The sequence below is a fragment of the Syzygium oleosum genome, unplaced genomic scaffold (genome assembly GCF_021117445.2).
Source record: "Syzygium oleosum isolate NSW1041296 unplaced genomic scaffold, Sole_v2.1 Sole_v2.06, whole genome shotgun sequence".
Classification (NCBI taxonomy): Eukaryota; Viridiplantae; Streptophyta; class Magnoliopsida; order Myrtales; family Myrtaceae; genus Syzygium; species Syzygium oleosum.
Genome location: NW_026607490.1, coordinates 7043014 through 7061588, shown reverse-complemented (window position 1 = coordinate 7061588; position 18575 = coordinate 7043014). Strand labels below are relative to the sequence as shown.

Here is an 18575-nt window from a genome sequence, read left to right as displayed (position 1 = left end):
AGACTCGGGGACGAGGAACTGATACCGCATCACCACCGCGAAAAATTGAACTCCATGGACGAGAGAGGGACTGTTGTTTAACAGTGCCGATGTTTCCAAGAAGTTAATCTCATCTTGCTAAGGAAGTGAACCGAAAAACATTGCAAGATCGTCTCTAGAGACCCGACCCAGAGTTTCAATCCACAGTTCAATACATGCCTAAGTTACAAGAAACACCCGTTTTTCCACATTCCCATGAAAGCAAAACTGTCAGTTTTATACATATCTAAGTGCACAATCTCATGTTGCAAGATCCTTTAACCCGTATTATAAATAGATTATAGAGGGGTTTACGGTTTGGAACTGAAGGAATGCTCCAAAAGAATACTTCAACCCATAAGAAAATACTTGGACTTAGCCGAAAGAAACAAGAGATCGAAGCGCTTATTCCTTGGCAAATATGCATCCTCGCAGCAAAATGAGTCAAATACTAGGATCACAAAACCTAAGCATGGCCGACCTTCCCTAATTGCAAATTGAACAGAGATTGTACAGATACGGAGTTTCGGTCTAAAATATCACTTTCTCAGGCTAAACACGACTCTTTCAGAGAGCAGTGGATTGGGGAGATGGGCACACCATGCTCCATCTTACTACCTCGCAGCAGCTCGTGCACTCATTGATGAATGGTAGTTCGTGCTTCTTTGCTTCCGGTAAGAAGTATAAACATCATCATATTGGCTCACTTCATTGGGATTGACTGTCGCCCCTAGTCCCAATCTACCTGAGCCGCTTTTCCGATCAACACTTCCATCAGCATAAGCACCTGTCTCTGGGTCAACCTGCAGATTGGGAGGTGGAGGTATGCATGCTCCTCCCTTTCGAACAGGAAGCTCTCTTTCGTACTCCTCGTCATCTTCTCTAGAATCTGCTTCCATGGGTCCTTCAGAAGGGTTGACCTCTCCAATTTCTTTGAAGAATTTCGACACTCTCTCGAGAATTTCTGACGGAGGCACGGTAGATGGAGGTATTACGTTTGGAATGTCCAAAGGGCTCATGGGAGAGTAAGGCACGCCACTGCCAATCTGCATCTTTCTGACCATTCCTGGTATAAGACCAGGTGGGAATAAAGGATATGGGGGCAACTTTTCGCCAACATTAGCATTTGATGCCGGTAAAGGCTGAACAGCTGAGGGCACGGGAATGGACCCCGGAAAAGCACCGCCAGGAACTGCATTAGGAAGAAACTGCTGAGGTGCTAGAGAGGGCGGCAAGGCTGGGTCTTTATCCGGTAGACCTGAAACAGAACTTTGCCTTTCTTGCTGCCAGCGAGGGAGATTCGACGTTTGTTGTGGCAACCCTGCACAAGAAAATAATCTAAGCAATTTTCAAATATGAAACTACTAATCTCATGTGAACAACTACAAAAATAACAATGTTGGCGCCATTTTCATCAGAGCTTTACACATCTAGCACTTTGTCCCAGGAAGTAAGGAGCCAGAATATTTAATATACTTCATGACAGTAAGGTGGCACAAATGAGAAGAAAATTGCGAGTATCGGGACCAACAAGAACTGGACCTAGTTCTAGGATGATTGAACATTTTGATCTAGCCTAAGTACTGTTTTTTTTTTCCTATGGAGTCAATGCATTTCAAGTAAATTGCATAGTTTAATTAAACATTCAAAGAAATCTGATTTAGGTGATAGAATACCTGAGGCAGAGTCTTTGGAAGCCATGGATAGTTCTTTTGAAGGCCCAGGAAAAGAACTACTAGGTACCCCACCAATCATATCACCCTCTAGGCCATAAATTGTATCCTGATCAAAAACTTCCTTGGAAGCCCAAAATTGTAATATTTTCTGTAGACGTGATTGATTTTCTTCCTTGTTTTGAGGATTGTGGTAAATCCTCGCAAGCATGGAACCTAAAACAGGTTTAAACGCGAGGGCCTCATTATCAAGGTCGTGAGGGTTAACCCTTCGTTGCAAGCTGCAACAAATAAGAGATCAATGTTACAAGGCCCCTGGCAGAATGCAAACTAGAAAATCACAGCAGAACCATCTAACATTCAGTGACTGCATCGCATTGCAAATAAAAAGGATGAAATGCTATAGCGAAAAAGAAAACAAGACTGATATCTCCTGATTATGGAGAGCATAAGCTACAATGTAAACCCTTCAAGAAAGAAAAATCAACCATTCTAGTAAACAGTGCACAGTCAGATACAAGTTTCATTGGGACAGGAAATAATACTTATGATTCGATCCCAATCCCCATACTATTCATATGGAAAGCCTATCTCTCTTTTATGGCGTAACATATCAAATGGAGAGCCTACTGTGCTGCTATTGATGGTAGACCTATCATTCCACACGTTATCCACAGGGAGAACAAAGAGGGGAAAGAAGGAAGGAAAGGCAGGTTAACAGAGAGAAGACTCGTAACACATGCCACATGTAAGCCCTACAAGAACAAGGACCAACATATTCTCAATATGCATTGGGGTCCGGGACCAATAAATAGGACCTGTAAAATAAAGCAATTAAGTAAAGGCAAAACCCATAGACCACATGACCTTCTCATTCTAAAAAAGTCCTTCCTTTCTATAAATGTTTGTAAAAATGCCCAACACCACCAACAAGGGACTTACAAGTCCCCAACCAAGTGAGCATACCAGCAAGACTCGAGATTAAAGATGCAAGCCCATACGTTGAGCTGAGTTAAATATTTAAAAAAGACGCTCAAATTTGGTTCTCAATGTTATAATGCAAAATTTCATACTTCCATTATAACTTTGCCAATCTAAAGCTTCAATCGTTGATCGTTCCACTAAATTATGTCACCTGTGCATGTATAGTTCCCTATCCACAATTCCTGCTATTTACTTTACTGAAATAATTTTACAGGAATAAAGGAGAAGGAAGATTCCCCTCGGGTAGAAAGAGTAAGCCATCTCGGGCAAAATACAATTGGGGGGCTAACCACAATAGTGTATTCCATAGCTCCCCTTTCTTGGAGAGTATTCACTACTTGAGCCACAAAAGATGCTTTTTGACCAATGGCTACATAAGCACACATCACATTTTGTCCTTGTTGATTGAATCGTGTCACATTAAGCTTATGAAATTCCACAGTTAAACCAACTGGAAATAAACTCACGAGACTTCTTCCACATTTTAAGCACATAAGCCATCTCTTTCTTCAAGGTAAAACAAAAGTACTTACTAGGAGTAACAATTATAAATTGTAACAAACTTGAAGAAGTGTCCCAGTATAAAACCAATATTTCCTGTCCAATGGCCTGAGTTATCACTGTAGGTTTGGTTTGACATAGTCACACATGAAAAAGGAGAGAAGGAGCGGGAGGGGGGTTGTGTAACAAAGAAACAATACTCCAGAAGGTCCAGTGCATGTCCATTATTCCAGAAAAAGACTGAAAGTAGAACTAGCATAAGAAATCGCTATGAGGGGAAAAGTATGAAGCAGTAAAAGAATCTACAAATCAAACTTGACTGCAAGCAAATTTAGAATCTCCTGAATAGATGGAAATCAGATTGCTCAGTAGGACAAGAAACCAGCACATGATAAGAATCTAACCTGTCAAAAAGAATGTCATTAGCAAGGTAAATAATGTGCAGCTGTCTCTCAGAGTCATCCATTGCATAGACCCTGTCCCTAAGAGCCTCTGCAAGAGCTGGCGCAAATGGAGACCTCTGCATGAACCAGAGTTTGGCCCCTTTAATTGAATCCTTTGTACCAGTAAGATTACTTATTACGTCGCTAAGTTCTGCAGCAACATCAGAGGGAAGTGGGCCAGATAGTCCTTTGAAGGACTCAGATGACTTATCATATTCTGGCCGACCATGAGCCATAAAGGGTGGGAGATGTTGATGGGGCTGCTGCTCATAGAATGGAGGAAAAGGAGGTTGATGCATCTGAGGAGCACCTAACATAGAGGCTGAAGACCCTGGAGTAGCACCAGCAGCATTCAGTGGTGTGTTCAAAGGGGATGCATTCAACATCGGATTGGGAGGTTGGTGCATAATAGGGATCGAAGAGGACGGAAAAGGAGGAAAGTGACTGCCTGGAAAACGTGTAGACATCCAAAGCTTATAACGATAGTAACCATGCCCCTCACCCCCAAATAAAAAACTATATGCAGGATTATCTTGCTGTTTTTCGCGAATCATGGCTTCAAATTCAGGCCCGTTTTTAGCAGCGTACTCCACAAGTTTGTCAATGCATTTACGAAGCTCAGGATCAGAAGGAGGAGGAACTGGAGGAGGAGAAGAATCGTATGGGCCAAGGAAAGGTGAAGGAACAAGTGGTGGAGCCATGTGTGGAGGGAAGGCAGATGGCGGCTGCTGTTGCTGCTGAAGATGAAGAAGGTGAGGAAGTGTAGGAGCATGGGAAGAAAGCTGAGGCTGTTGCTGCATAGGGTGATGATAAGGGAATTGCTGGAGAGAAGGATGCGGAGGTAGGAAAGGAGGACCCTGCACAGGAGGGAACTGCTGATGCTGCGGGTGAAACCCATACTGCTGCTGCTGCTGCATATTTGCTGCTTGCCGCTGTTGTTGAGCATATGCCATAGCAGGATCCATCAGCACAGTTACTGATGGAATGGACAATTGACCAAATTACAAAATCTTCCTGCAACAATATATGACATTTCAAATAGAAATTTCAGATTCAACCAAAAAAAAAAAGAATTTTCAGGAAGAAAAATTGCGGTAAGTAAATCAACTCAGCACATCCGAAGCAGGATCACATAGAGCAAGTCGATGTCTGTTTGTGGTTGTATAGAAAATTGAAAGATCAGCCTTACAGAACATAGAAATGAACCCCACAACCCTTGCTAAAAACAAATGGCATAAAGAATCACAGTCCAGCTCTGAGCAGGTACAAAAATTGCATTACCAAATGCTCCCAAAAGCATTTGATATAACACTGCAAAGAAACATCGTTTCTGCCATAAATTGGTCAGCTGTCACACCACCACATATGCCAAATCCCCTTCCATCAACCTCACTTTGCTTAACATTAAAGCAGTCTGTCTTACCCCTGGAAAGAAAAAATTCTTCCGATAATGAAAAAACTATGGATTTTATACTCGCCAGATTTTCAACCATAGCATTGGCATGCCCGGTGTACAATTAAACACTCGTTTTCTGCCGTTTCCTCGCCATTCGGACCTACAACTACTACCGTGCAACACCAAATTCCAGACATTGAAAGGACCTAAATGCAAAACAAGTCAAATTTAGCCGAACCACAGCAGCGGTCGAGATAAGACCAGACATAAAACTAGAAGTCAATACAATTAGATGCGCCAAAAATCGTCGCTAACTCTTCAAACAGAGGTCAGTCAGGTAATTGCGGACAGCAAATGACACACCATCCATGATTGGATAAGAAGATAAAGTTCTAATGCAGTCGAACCCAAGCTCAAACCAGTTCTCTTCCCGACATAGAAATCGACTTTTTACCGAAACTTTCAGCAACAAATTTCATAATTTATAGCAGAATAATCTTTAAAAAGCCCCCAAATCGGCAGTACTGAGATTTCAGCTAAAATGGGTGACCTACTTTCCCTCAGCACCCCCGACGAATCACATGAGATAGGGCATTCGGCCATGCAGAAGAGGCTCGCCAAGGTCGAAAAAAAGAAGGGGACAAAGCGACCGAAGAAACTGCCATTCAACCACGAGTTTCCTAAACATACACGACGCATCCGGAAAAGCAGAGCAAGAACCATCCTCGAACCCGCAAGCATGCGAGAATCCAATCCGGTTCTGCCATGGAGAATCTCTCTAATAGCCACAGGCACTCGTAAATCGAGGGTGGGTTCCGGTAATCTTCCATAGCCAGAGAGAAAGAAGGAAGGGGGAAAAAAAGCCCTAGCTCGAACGGTCAAGCATCCACGGCTAAGCGCACGAATCAGAGAGAACAAAGAGAAGAGAATCGATCATCACAGAGAGAGAGAGAGAGAGAGAGAGAGAGAGAGAGAGAGGGGGATTGAAGTGGAGTTACCGGAGACGAGAGTTGCGGCGGTGGGCGGCTGGCGGCGGGCGGCAGCGGCGGTGACGCTGATGGCGGAGAGTCTGGTGGAGGAACGGTGGGAAGAGCCTGATGATTCTTTTGTAACATAGCCAGGTCTGGATTGTAATTAAATAGCCAGTCCGAGGGCATTTGCGGGTATAAGGATGTGAAATCCCCCGGACGCGGCGCCCCGAGCAAATTTCTTCAATTTTTAGTTGCCAAAATAATAAAAGGCTCAAATTTAATCGGCGAAAAGGTCGTTTTACTTCACTAATCGCGACAGACGTTACCACATCCCAACTGTCTTTTTCTTTTATCCGACCAAAAAAGAATCTTATTTTTTAGAATCATGTGTCATAGAGTAGCATTGGAGAAGAAATTATGGAAACGGCATGGCCAAGTAAGTCACAGAGGTTGCAAAGTGTATTCCATGTTCCGTATTTTCCAGAATCATTGAGTACATGATAAGATCGAGGGGCCTCGGGCTGTATCTCATTGTACCGCATTCGGGGTATGAGGCATCATGTATGATATATTTTCCGTAAATATATGTTTACTTAATCAGTTGATGATATTTTTTTGTGTTTTCGTTATGAAATTTCACATCCAAATGTGCAAAACTGATTGGTAATCTTTAACTCCATTAAGAAAAACAAATGGGATTCCCTACCATAGGTTTCAAGTTTCATGGTGGTTCAAAAGGCCAATTTCCAAATTCTAACTTGGAATCATAACCATGATAAGGTACGTTCCAAGATATAGCAAATGCCCTACCACTTTGGACTCGCACTTCTTTAATGTGGCGTTATGTCCGGGACTCAATCCATTTGAAATCCTAAAAGAACATAATACAACAGTGCTATCAACATTACCCATCTTGACTTCGTATTAAATTCGAAGAAATAGCAAAGTATCAACATAGATCTATTTTAGCATTTGTTCATATCGAGTTTAATATGATGAACATCACTATCTCTAAAATGGCTGAACATGGACGACTTTCCCTGGATATTTCCTCTTACATTACGTCACGTAACTTGCCAAACGTGTTTCAATCATCGGTTAATGTTCTATCTACCCATTTAAATTCTACAACGGTGCTCAGATACCATGAAAGCAATTGTAGCTCCAGAGTTGGTTATAGTGGCCCTTTGAGCAGTATGAGCACGAAGAGAAGAAGCAACACAAGATTCAAGGACGACGAAGATGAAAAGTGCTCCTTTGAGATCACGGTAGATGTCTGTGACGATAGCATCTTGGTTCACAACATCAAGGGAGAAGGAGACCCTGTGACGGCATTGCTCGCAAGTCGCTTGGGGCTGCAGCCCTCGTCACTTGGTGTGCAGCTACCATTCAGGCTCAGACAAGTCTCACAAGAGCTCAGGCAAATCACCTCAACAAAAGGGTGTAATAATCAGATCGATAGGACTTAATCCGGTGCCGTACATGCATTGCGAGGGCTACATTTTATGACCAAGAATGTCGAGATCGATCAAGGTTGGTCAGAGGTCGAAGCAAGGTTGAATGAATGGGCTCTCAATGGAGTTTTTCCAAAATCACTCTTTAGCCAGTGTATAGGAATGCCAACTGATTTTGCTAAAAAGAAATGCTACTAGAATCACAAAACAATGAGGATTGTTTCAAACGTAAAGATTTGCATTTACTGCATCGTTTCATCTCAAGACTATTCTAGCCACTCATTTAGCCATTCGATACAACACTTACATAATAGTAAACTTAGCAGTTCGTTGTTAGTACACTAATCTATTTGAATGCTAAGTTTACTATAAGTGTTGTAATGACTAAATGAGTGGCTAGAATAGTCTTGAGATGAAACGATGCAGTAAATGCAAATCTTTACGTTTGAAACAATCCTCATCTAGTAGCATTTCTTTTTAACAAAATCAGTTGACATACCTATACACTAGCCAAAGAATGATTATGGAAAAACTCCATTGAGAGCCCATTCATTGAACCTTGCTTCGACCTCTGACCCATCTTGATCGATTTTGATGTTCTTGGTCATAAACGGAAGCTTCACAATGCCCTGCGGCACTGGATTTAGTCCTATCAATCTTATTATTACACCCTTTTGTCGAAGTGATTCACCTGAGCTCTTGTGAGACTTGTTTAAGCCTGAATGACAAAGGCTCACAAGAATTCAAGTCACGGTCAACAATTATTTGCCAATTGCCAATTCATTTTTGTTTTGTAAGGAAGAGTGCTCTCTATACAGGAAAAAGTGTGTGTGTTTGGTTCGACTTCGAAAAGGAAGCTATAAGGTGATGATAAGGGAATTGCTGGAGAGAAGATCGTGGAAGTAGGAAAGGAGGACCCTGCACAGGAGGGAACTGCTGATGCTGCGGGTGAAACCTATACTGCTGCTGCTGCTGCTGCATATTTGCTGCTTGCCGCTGTTGTTGAGCATATGCCATAGCAGGATCCAGCAGCAGAGTTACCGATAGAATGGACAATTGACCAAATAACAAAATCTTCCAGCAACAATATATGACATTTCAAATAGAAATCTCAGTAAGTAAAACTGCGGTGGTTATATCAACTCAGCACATCCGAAGCAGGATCACATAGAGCAAGTCGATTTCTGTTTGTGGTTGTATAGAAAATTGAAAGATCTGCCTTACAGAACAGAGAAATGAATCCCACAATCCTAGCTAAAAACATATGGCATAAAGAATCACCGTTCAGCTCTGAACAGGTACAAAAATTGCCGATGTATACATTAGCATTGCCAAATGCTCCCAAAAGTATTTAATAGAACACTACGAAGAAACATCATCTCTGAAATAAATTGGTCAACCGTCACAGCACCACATATGCTGAATCCCCTTCCATCAACCTTACTTTGCTTAACATTAATGCAGTCTGTCTTACCCCAGGAAAGAGAAAATTCTTCCGATACTGAGAAAACTATGGATTTTATACTTGCCAGATTTCAGTAACAGCATTGGCATGTGTTGAAAGGGTAGTTTAGGCTTCTCCATAATTAGTGAGCCTAAGGCTCACTAATATAGATATATAGATGATGTAATTTGATTAAGTTAATGACGATTGTGTTTTTCATCGTGGTATCAGAGCCAATAAACAAAACCCTAGTCGTTCAACTGTTACCCTAGCCACCGGAGGCCACTGTTGTCACCTGAGAAGTCACTGCCGCCGGCCTTGGAATCTACGCTGGCGGCGGCTACCACGACTCCCGCAACAACCGCACCGCCGGCGTCCACAACGTCCGCAACGTCCACAACGTCCACGACTCCCGCGACTCCGGCGACTCTTGCGACACCATTCCGGCATTGATTCATCCGTCGATTCACCAAATCGACACCTCGTTACTGTCGCTTTGAGTCGTCCTGAGTCGCACCAACATTGCCCAGTTCTAGTCCGGCATCGCTGGGCCTTGCTGAACTCAGATCTGGCGATGTTCCACCAAGTTCTGAAGCCGCGAGTTTGAGTTTGAGTTTGAAGCCACGACGAAATCCAGAGTCCACGAGTGTTGCTGGTTCTACGAGCGTCGCTGGTTCCACAGAGCCGCCAACGACGACCTCCAGAGTCCACGAGTTTTGCTGATTCTACGAGGGTTGCTGGTTCATGAGTGTTGCTGGTTCCACAGAACTGCCAACGATGTCCTTCAGAGTCAAAAGGTAAGGGAGAGGAAAGTGAAGTCACAAGGTGGGCCTTGCTCGTATTCAAGTGTAAACGAGCATTATAGGTTCAGCAGCCAGAAGAAATATTTGAGAATGGGATTATTAATTTTTGGTGAATCACACTGTTATTTGCCCGACGCATATCACATAGGCGTTCTTTTCTTGCAAAACTAAAGTCCCTGCCTCGTGTTGAAGTTTACTTGCGATGATTGATTATTGGGTTTGTTAATGCCCTATGTTGATTTGTGCTTCTGTTCTGATGAGTTATTATGTTTGGTGGTAATTGGTGGTAAATATTACAATTGGTGCACAAAGTGCAAATTTCGATTAAGTTTATTTTGATATTCTTATTGAGTTATGGCTGGCAATTCTGGAAACACGGATACCGGTCTCACTAATCTAAAGTTGACCTCTGTTAAGCTCGATGGGACCAATTACCCTTCTTGGTCCTACTCATTCTTCTCTCCGACAACAGATTATCTCCCAGGGTACTCTTCCATCAGTAGATGAGGTCTTTTCTCGGGTCCTTCGATGTGTGCCTGACTCATTATCATCTGCACCTGTAGCAAGTGTTATGGTCTCTTAGTCTTCTGGTGGTCGTGGAGGCCGAGGACGTGGTCCTCGGGGTCGTGGCAGGTCTGTCTTTTCTCCTGGTCGTGGCCAAGATGGTGGTAGGGGTGCCGGAAGTTCTCGTTATTGCAACCATTGTCAGCGAGCTGGCCATACTGAGTCTTATTGCTATACCCTACATCCTGAGCTTCGTCCACGGGCTGCTTATGCCGAAGCAGTAGAATCTCCAGTACATAAGGTTCCTGATCAGTCACAGGAGTTACCTAGTACCATTATGCTGACTCGTGTCGAGTATGAGTCCTTAGTGCGTCACTACCAGGTAGTGGATTCCTTTGCTCCTACTGCTACTTTGGCACAGACTTCTTCAGGTAGTCTGTCCTGTTTACTCTCTTCTGCGCCCACTTCCTGGGTCGTAGACTCTGGTGCCACAAATCATATGACCGGTAATTCTAAGCTGTTGTCTGATATTACTTCTATGTCACCTAGTTCCGTTACACTTGCTGATGGTTCACAGTCCCATATCACTGGTCAAGGGAATGCAACCTTGGGTCCCTCTCTTACTCTTTCATCTGTTTATCATTTGCCAGCTTTCCCATATAACTTGCTCTATGTTAGTTCTCTTACTAGAGATTTGAATTGTTCTGTAACGTTTACTTCCACTCGTTGCGTCTTTCAGGATCTGAGGACTGGACGGATGATTGGTGGCGGACATGAGTCCAATGGGCTGTACTACCTGAACAAAGACCTCATTGCTGCAGCTGCTCAAAAGAAAACTGCTTCCGACTTATTTCAGATGCATTGTCGTATGGGTCATCCACCACCTGATATTCTTCGTCATTTTTCACCTGTTTCAAAATCTATGAGTCCTATCCAGTGTGATGCATGCCAATTTGGCAAACACCATCGGGTGTCGTTTCCTTCTCGTGTCCAGCGTCGTGTGTCTAGTCCTTTTGAGTTGGTCCATTCTGATGTCTGGGGACCGTGTCGTGCCAGCGATATGTCTAGTTATAAATATTTTGTTACATTCGTGGATGATTATTCCCGAATGACATGGTTATATTTAATAAAAGATCGAACTGAAGTTTTTTCATGTTTTCATATGTTTTACTTTGAAATTCTCAATCAATATCATGTTTCTATTAAATATTTGCGTTCTAATAATGCCAAAGAATATATGGCTGTTTCCTCTGGTTTTCAATCATTTCTTATATCTTATGGGATTTTGCATCAGACTTCTTGTCCTTATCCCCCCCAACAGAATGGGGTGGCTGAACGAAAAAATCGTCATCTCCTGGATGTGGCTCGTTGCCTCCTTTTTCATATGAACCTCCCCAAAATGTACTGGGGGCATGCTGTTTTTACAGCATGCTATCTCATAAATCGCCTTCCATCCTCAGTGCTTCATGGGGGCATACCTTTCTCCACTATCCATCCCACAAGTCCACTTTTTACTTTACCACTTCGTGTGTTTGGGTGTGTCTGTTTTATGCATCGTCTTGCTCCTGGTCATGATAAACTCGATCCACAGGCCGACAAATGTGTGTTTCTTGGGTATTCTCGAACTCAGAAAGGGTGTAAGTGTTATAGTCCAGTTAGTCGGCGGTTGTATGTCTCAGCGGATGTAACCTTTTTCGAGGATCAGTCATATTACTCCTCTACAGCGGGTCCTTCTGAAGATGTTCCATCTTCGACTATGGCTCCACCACCGCCTATTCCCTTAGCGAGTATGCCTGAGTCATCAACGTCATCGCCTAGTTTTTAGTTCGCCGACAAGACCTATCAACGGCGCTGGTCTGTTCAACGTGAGGTAGTAGGAGGTATATATGGAGCAACCCCCGGGGTTCGTTGCTCAGGGGGAGTCTACCAGTGTTTGTCGTCTACGCAAGGCATTATATGGATTGAAACAGTCTCCTCGTGCCTGGTTTGGTCATTTCAGTGATGCAGTTATTCGGTTTGGTTTGCAACGTTGTACCGTAGATCATTCTGTATCTAGCTCTACTTCCCTTGCTGGGTGTGTTCTCCTGATTGTGTATGTGGATGATATTATCATTACTGGTAGTGATTCTGTGGGCATAAAAAAATTGAAACAGTTTTTACAGGCAGAATTTAGCACAAAAGATATGGGTTGTTTGTGGTATTTCTTGGGCATTGAGTACTGCTCGTACTACACATTGGGATGCAGTGCTACGTATAGTTAAATACTTGAAGGGACCAGGTAAAGGGATATTGTTCAAGAATCATGGACATCTTGATGTTATTGGCTACTCTGATGCTGATTGGGTTGGTTGTCCTTTTGATAGGCGATCAACTTCTGGTTATTATGTATTCTTGGGAGGCAATCTTGTGAGTTGGAAAAGTAAGAAACAACAGGTGGTGTCTCGATCGAGTGCTGAGGCGGAATATCGGGCCATGGCTCATGTGACTAGTGAGTTGATTTGGTTGAAGATGTTATTATCCGAACTTAGTATGTCTTCTTCAGCTCCCTCAGTTCTGTGTTGTGATAACCAGTCTGCTATGCATATCGCTTCAAATCCAGTTTTTCACGAGCGCACGAAGCACATTGAAGTAGATTGCCATTTTGTGCAAGAAAAGATTCAAAACAAGGAAATAACACTTCAATACACACGAACTGAAGACCAACTTGCTGATCTTTTCACTAAGTCATTGCAAGGTAATAGAGCGATTACTTTGTGTAACAAGTTGGGGCTCTTTGATGTTTATGCCCCAACTTGAGGGGGAGTGTTGAAAGGGTAGTTTAGTCTTCTCCATAATTAGTGAGCCCTAATGCTCACTATATATATATAGATGATGTAATTTGATTAAGTTAATGACGATTGTGTTTTTCATCAGCATGCTCGGTGTACAATTAAACACTTGTTTTCTGCTATTTCCTCGCCTTTCGGACCTACAACTACTACCATGCAACACCAAAATCCAGACATTGGAAGGATCTTAATGCAAAACAGGTCAAATTTGGCCGAAGCATAGCAGCGATCGAGATAAGACTAGTCATAAAACTAGAGTCAATACAATGAGATGCGCCAAAAATCAATGCTACCTCTTCAAAAAGAGGTCAGTCGGGTAATTGCAGACAGCAAATGACGCCACACACGATTAGATACGAAGATAAAAGTTCCAATGCTGTCGAACCGAAGCTCAAACCAGTTCTCTTTCTGACAGAGAAATCAAACCTTTTACCAAAACTTTCAGCAACAACTTCACTATTTCAGGGCATTTAACTAGACAAGCAACGCCATGGATACCAGCGTGGTCTAAAAAAGGTGCACAATTCGGCAATACTAGGATTTCAGCTAAAATGGGTAACCCACTTTCCCTCAGCACCACCATGAACCATATGAGATAGGCATTCAGCGAAGCAGTAAGAGCTCGCCAAAATGGAAAAAAGAAAGGGACAAAGCGACTGAGAAACTACCATTCACCTACGAGTTTCCTAAATATATGACACACCTAGAGCAGAACCATTCGAACTTTCAAGTATGAAAATCCAAATTTGTTCTGCATAGCCACGGTAATCTTCCATAGTCAGAGAGAGAAAGAGGGGGGAAAGAAGCCCTAACTCGACTAGTCAAGCATCCATGACTAAAAGCGAACGAAACAGAGAAAATAAAGAAAGAGAAGAAAAAACCTAAGTTTTTAGAGAGAGAGAGAGAGAGAGCTGACTTCGATTTACCAAGTGCTCGCTGCGATTCTATGGTGGTGCTCGACTTTCAGACACGAAGAGAAGAGAGAGTCTTATATAAACGGCCTTGTCTAATTGGGGAACATTTTAATGAAACGGCAAGAAACGACAAGTTTGTTATACTCTTGCCATGTTGGACAAAAATTTCCAAGTCAAAATGAAAAATTAAAAAGATCCATGTAAGATGCTTTACCGGAAATGACACTCAAGTGAGTATCATACGAAAGTATCCTAATGTTCTTATCCCAACAAATGCCCTACCACTATGAACTTAATGCTTCCCTAGCATAGTACAATGTCTAGGACTCAATCGAATCAAAGTCCTAAAAGATCATAATATAAGAGTGTTTTCGACATCACATATCATGACTTCGTTTTACATTCAATAGGAAATGGCGATCAGCTGGTCTAAGAGGCTCGTGTATCAACAACAACATAGATCCAATCTAACATTTGTTCATATCAAGTTTAATATGATGAACATCAATATCTCTAAAATGGCTGAACTTGGACCACTTTCCCTGGATATATTTTCTTCTGAATTGTGTCACGCAACTTGCAAAATGTGTGTCAATCATATTAAACTCAGATACCATGAAAGCCACAAGGAGGAGAAAGTAAGGAAATAGCGAGGCAACAACACCACACACGTTCACGAAGAAGCATGTTTATCGCCCTCGGTTATTATAAACATCATCCTTTTAATCAAGGTTCAATAATGTTAAAGATGCCGGTTCGATTCGGATCGTGGACCTGCCGCCCTTCTCCGCGAATCCAAACAATCTTGTACACTGTTTGCTCTCAAGACAGTCCCCTGAAGGTTTGTCCGTGAGGACTCTCCGATGATGGTTTGAGGATCAATTCCCAGGCCATCTTCGATTTCAACTGGAATACAAGTAAGCCAAACAACCAGTCAACTGTCATATTTCCAGCAACATTTACAAGCCATGAAGCGCAACCTTGAAAGCCATCGAATTCTGGATCTTTCATTTACAACGAAGATCCGAAAATGATAAAATCCTATAGCTGCTATCATCTCGATCGAATCGATGTTTACAAGAAAGAGAAAGAAACCGAACAAAAATGTCGAAAGAACTCCTGGTTTTTCACAACTCATCATAAGCTTCATCATCTTCAGGGCTGGCAGATGAGCCACCGCTCTTCTCGTAGACCTGATTGATGACCGGCGTACACACCGCCTCCACCTCCTTCAACTTCTCGTCGAAGTCCTCCTTCTCCGCCGTGGTCTGATTCTCGTCCAGCCACTCAAGCGTCTCCTTGAGGGCGCTCTCTATCTTCTCCTTGTCGTCCGCGTCGATCTTGTCCACGAGCTTGTCCTTGTCGCTGATGGTGGCCCTCATGCTGTATACGTAGCTCTCCAGCTTGTTCCGCGCATCCACCTTTTCTTTGACCTTCTCATCCTCTTCTCTAAACCGCTCAGCCTCTTCCACCATCCTCTCGATCTCTTCCTGGCTGAGCCGCCCCTTGTCGTTCGTGATGGTGATGGACTCTGCCTTCTTCACGGCCTTGTCCTCTGCTTTCACATTCACGATGCCGTTCGCATCAACTTCAAATGTGACTTCAATCTGGGGCACTCCCCTGCAACGACAGCTTAGTATTTAGTCGAAAGTCGCTGCCGGGTCATGAACTAGCTATGGATGAAGTACATAGGGTTTAAGCTCATATTCTTCAAAAATTTGAATCTTCATGGAGATGAGATGGCCGACTAAGTAAAATATCAGACCACATTGATCAATAGGCTATAACAGATTACCTTGGAGCAGGTGGAATGCCAGAGAGGTCGAACCTTCCAAGCTCGCGACAATCTTTAGTCAAGCTTCTTTCACCTTCGAAGACCTGTTGGTTTTACACGGAAAAATACGAGTCCCTGCTCAAGAAAGGCCAAGCATAATTTTACAAGCATGACGAAAACGCAGGCTATACCTTGATCGCCACTGTAGTCTGTTGATCTTGATATGTAGTGAAGACCTGAGACTTCTTGGTCGGGATGACAGTGTTTCTAGGGATCAACTTGGTCATGACGCCACCGGCCGTCTCGATACCCAGACTAAGCGGAATCACATCAAGCAAAAGGATATCTGTACAAATTAGAAAACATCAGTCTCTCTCTCTAGCCATTCCACACTAGTGACCAGCAAGAGCAACGAAACAAACTCTAGTAAAGTGATCATATCTTACCTTTGGTTTCCTCGCCGCCTTCACCGCTAAGGATTCCACCCTGAACAGCAGCGCCATAGGTGACAGCCTCATCAGGATTGACACCCTTATTGGGCTCTTCTCCATCAAAGAAGTCCTTCAAAAGTTGTTGCACCTTAGGAATTCTTGTGCTTCCTCCAACAAGAACGATTTCATGGATATCTGTTTTCTTGAGACCCGCGTCTTCCAGGGCCTTCTTAACTGGACCCATCGTCTTCTTGAACAAGTCCATGTTCAACTCTTCGAATCTCGCCCTCGTCAACGGCTCCGAGAAATCGATCCCATTGAAGAGAGACTCGATCTCGACCCGGACTTGGTGCTGGCTACTCAGTGCCCTCTTAGCCCTCTCGCATTCCCTTCGAAGCTTCCCAAGGGCCTTGCTGTCCTTGCTTATGTCCTTGTTGTACTTCTTCTTGATCAACTTGATGAAGTAGTCCATGACTCTATGATCGAAGTCCTCTCCTCCAAGGTGGGTGTCTCCACTGGTCGCCAAAACCTCAAACACGCCGTTGTCGATGGTCAAGACACTCACATCGAATGTACCGCCGCCGAGATCATAAACCAAGATGTTCTTCTCTCCTCCTTTCTTGTCCAGGCCATAGGCAATAGCTGCCGCTGTAGGCTCGTTTATAATCCTAGCCACATTCAAGCCAGCAATGACGCCCGCATCCTTCGTGGCCTGCCTCTGAGCATCATTGAAATAAGCTACACGGACAAGCACACAATCAAGACTCGATTGCCAGGTACTAATGAACACAAGTTCTCTTTAAAATTCATAGACAGAAGAACAATGTCAAAAGCTTCACTAATGCTTAGAAATCAGTTGTTCTAATCAATCCACGGACGCTTCTAATTGCTCCCACCCCCTCGTTAGATACTCAGATTGAATAATACCTGGGACAGTGACGACAGCATCCCTGATTTTCTTTCCGAGGTAAGCTTCCGCCGTCTCTTTCATCTTCCCCAATATCATAGCGCTGATCTCCTCAGGGCTAAAGACCTTCGTTTCGCCTTTCACTTTCACCTGGATGTAAGGCTTTCCATCCTTGTTCACGATCTTATAAGGCAAGTACTTAATATCTCGCTGCACCTCTGGATCATTGAACCTTCGGGTAGAGGGGAGAAGAAGCAAGTAAATAAACTGTGTCACAAGGTACAAACAAAAACTGAAAAGTGATCATCCAGAAAGCATGTGAATCCACTTACTTTCTCCCTATGAGGCGCTTCACATCAAAAACAGTGCGCTTCGCATTCATGGCCGCTTGATTCTTCGCGGCTTCTCCAATAAGGCGTTCGGTGTCTGTGAATGCGACCCATGAAGGGGTGATTCTGTTTCCTTGATCGTTGGCTATTATTTCCACGTGACCATTCTTGTACACACCGACACAAGAATACGTAGTCCCGAGATCAATTCCAATGACCGTCCCGACCTTCGGTGAATCATCAGCAGCCGCTGCCAACCCCAGAAAGAATTCTACAACGAACAGCAATCAACAGAAGCAGAGAGTACAAATCAGGAAACTCCAATCACTAAACAAACTCTAATTTCTCCATAAAAACTCTCATTACAAACTGCTCATGCAATCCACAAACTCACAATATCTCTTCTTACTTAGAAGAACGGTAAATATATATCAAACAGAGAATACACCCTTTGGCTTTCGCCACTGCTCTCCATCAAGCAAACAGTGCCACCGTGTCGACATTTTTCAACGACTCAAACCTTTAAGACTAGGATCAATTGGTGTCATCAATACATATATAATGCGTTGTATTCTAACGTTTAAGCTTCCGAGATAATCGGTTCAAATTCGAACCATGTTGCAAAGCTCTGCGAGACGTGGAATGGGAAAACCATAAGGCGGCGCCTAGACCATGCATCTGTCAAGTTCTGCTATCATCAATAAGCCGAGTCCGCAAAAAGCAACACAGAGCAATCACTTGCATCGTCAAGATCATGACTTAAACCGCAAGAACTCGTTCATGCTTCCTCTTTAAACCATGAATTTACTCAAAAGACCATACTGACATCGTAACAACACACAGACGATATTCAACGCAGGACTTACCTAAAGCAAACAGAAGCAGGAACGCCATAGCCTTGCTCTCAATCCTCCTCGCCATCACCCTCTTTCTCTCTCTCTCGCTTGTGACTCGGAAAGTCGCTCTCGATAGAGGCAGAACTAATTCTCCCTGGAAAAAATTGAAGGTGGCGTCGACGAGAGCGCGCAAAGAATTTATAGTGTTCGGGTGCGCGCGATCGGTGGAGCGCTAGAGTGTTCCGTCGAATGATGTGCGTACACGTCAACGTCGGCCGAAAGTTTGGGTCGGGAGGGGCCATCACACGTCGGGAGACCAATGGGAGACTGACACGTCGGACTTCGCAAGGAGTCCGGGTCCTGTC

At 43.5% G+C, this 18575-nt stretch overlaps 2 protein-coding genes and 1 long non-coding RNA gene across 4 annotated transcripts; 1 reads left to right on the top strand and 2 right to left on the bottom strand.

The window, feature by feature from the left end:
• Nucleotides 1-364: 364 nt before the first annotated feature.
• On the bottom strand, nt 365-6099 carry LOC115694008 (uncharacterized). Of its 2 annotated transcripts, XM_030621108.2 has the most exons (4): nt 6014-6099; nt 3581-4633; nt 1695-1972; nt 365-1339 (listed from the first exon to the last, which is right to left on the bottom strand). In XM_030621108.2, the coding sequence occupies exons 2-4, from the start codon at nt 4582-4584 to the stop codon at nt 633-635; spliced, it is 1989 nt and encodes a 662-aa protein (XP_030476968.1). In that variant the 5' UTR covers nt 4585-4633; nt 6014-6099; the 3' UTR covers nt 365-632. The 2 variants fall into 2 exon arrangements, with proteins under 2 accessions (XP_030476968.1, XP_056168428.1); XM_056312453.1 differs by lacking the exon at nt 6014-6099 and having other exon boundaries at nt 3581-4673.
• A 4491-nt stretch (nt 6100-10590) lies between these two features.
• LOC130138548 (uncharacterized) lies at nt 10591-11344 on the top strand. The gene is made up of 2 exons (XR_008816903.1): nt 10591-10697; nt 10931-11344. It is a non-coding gene; the product is annotated as an uncharacterized LOC130138548 (long non-coding RNA).
• A 3507-nt stretch (nt 11345-14851) lies between these two features.
• Nucleotides 14852-18394, bottom strand: LOC115694015 (heat shock 70 kDa protein BIP1-like). Its single transcript, XM_030621117.2, has 7 exons — nt 18241-18394; nt 17378-17645; nt 17066-17277; nt 16154-16876; nt 15899-16053; nt 15729-15811; nt 14852-15553 (listed from the first exon to the last, which is right to left on the bottom strand). The coding sequence occupies exons 1-7, from the start codon at nt 18293-18295 to the stop codon at nt 15061-15063; spliced, it is 1989 nt and encodes a 662-aa protein (XP_030476977.1). The 5' UTR covers nt 18296-18394; the 3' UTR covers nt 14852-15060.
• Nucleotides 18395-18575: the final 181 nt, after the last annotated feature.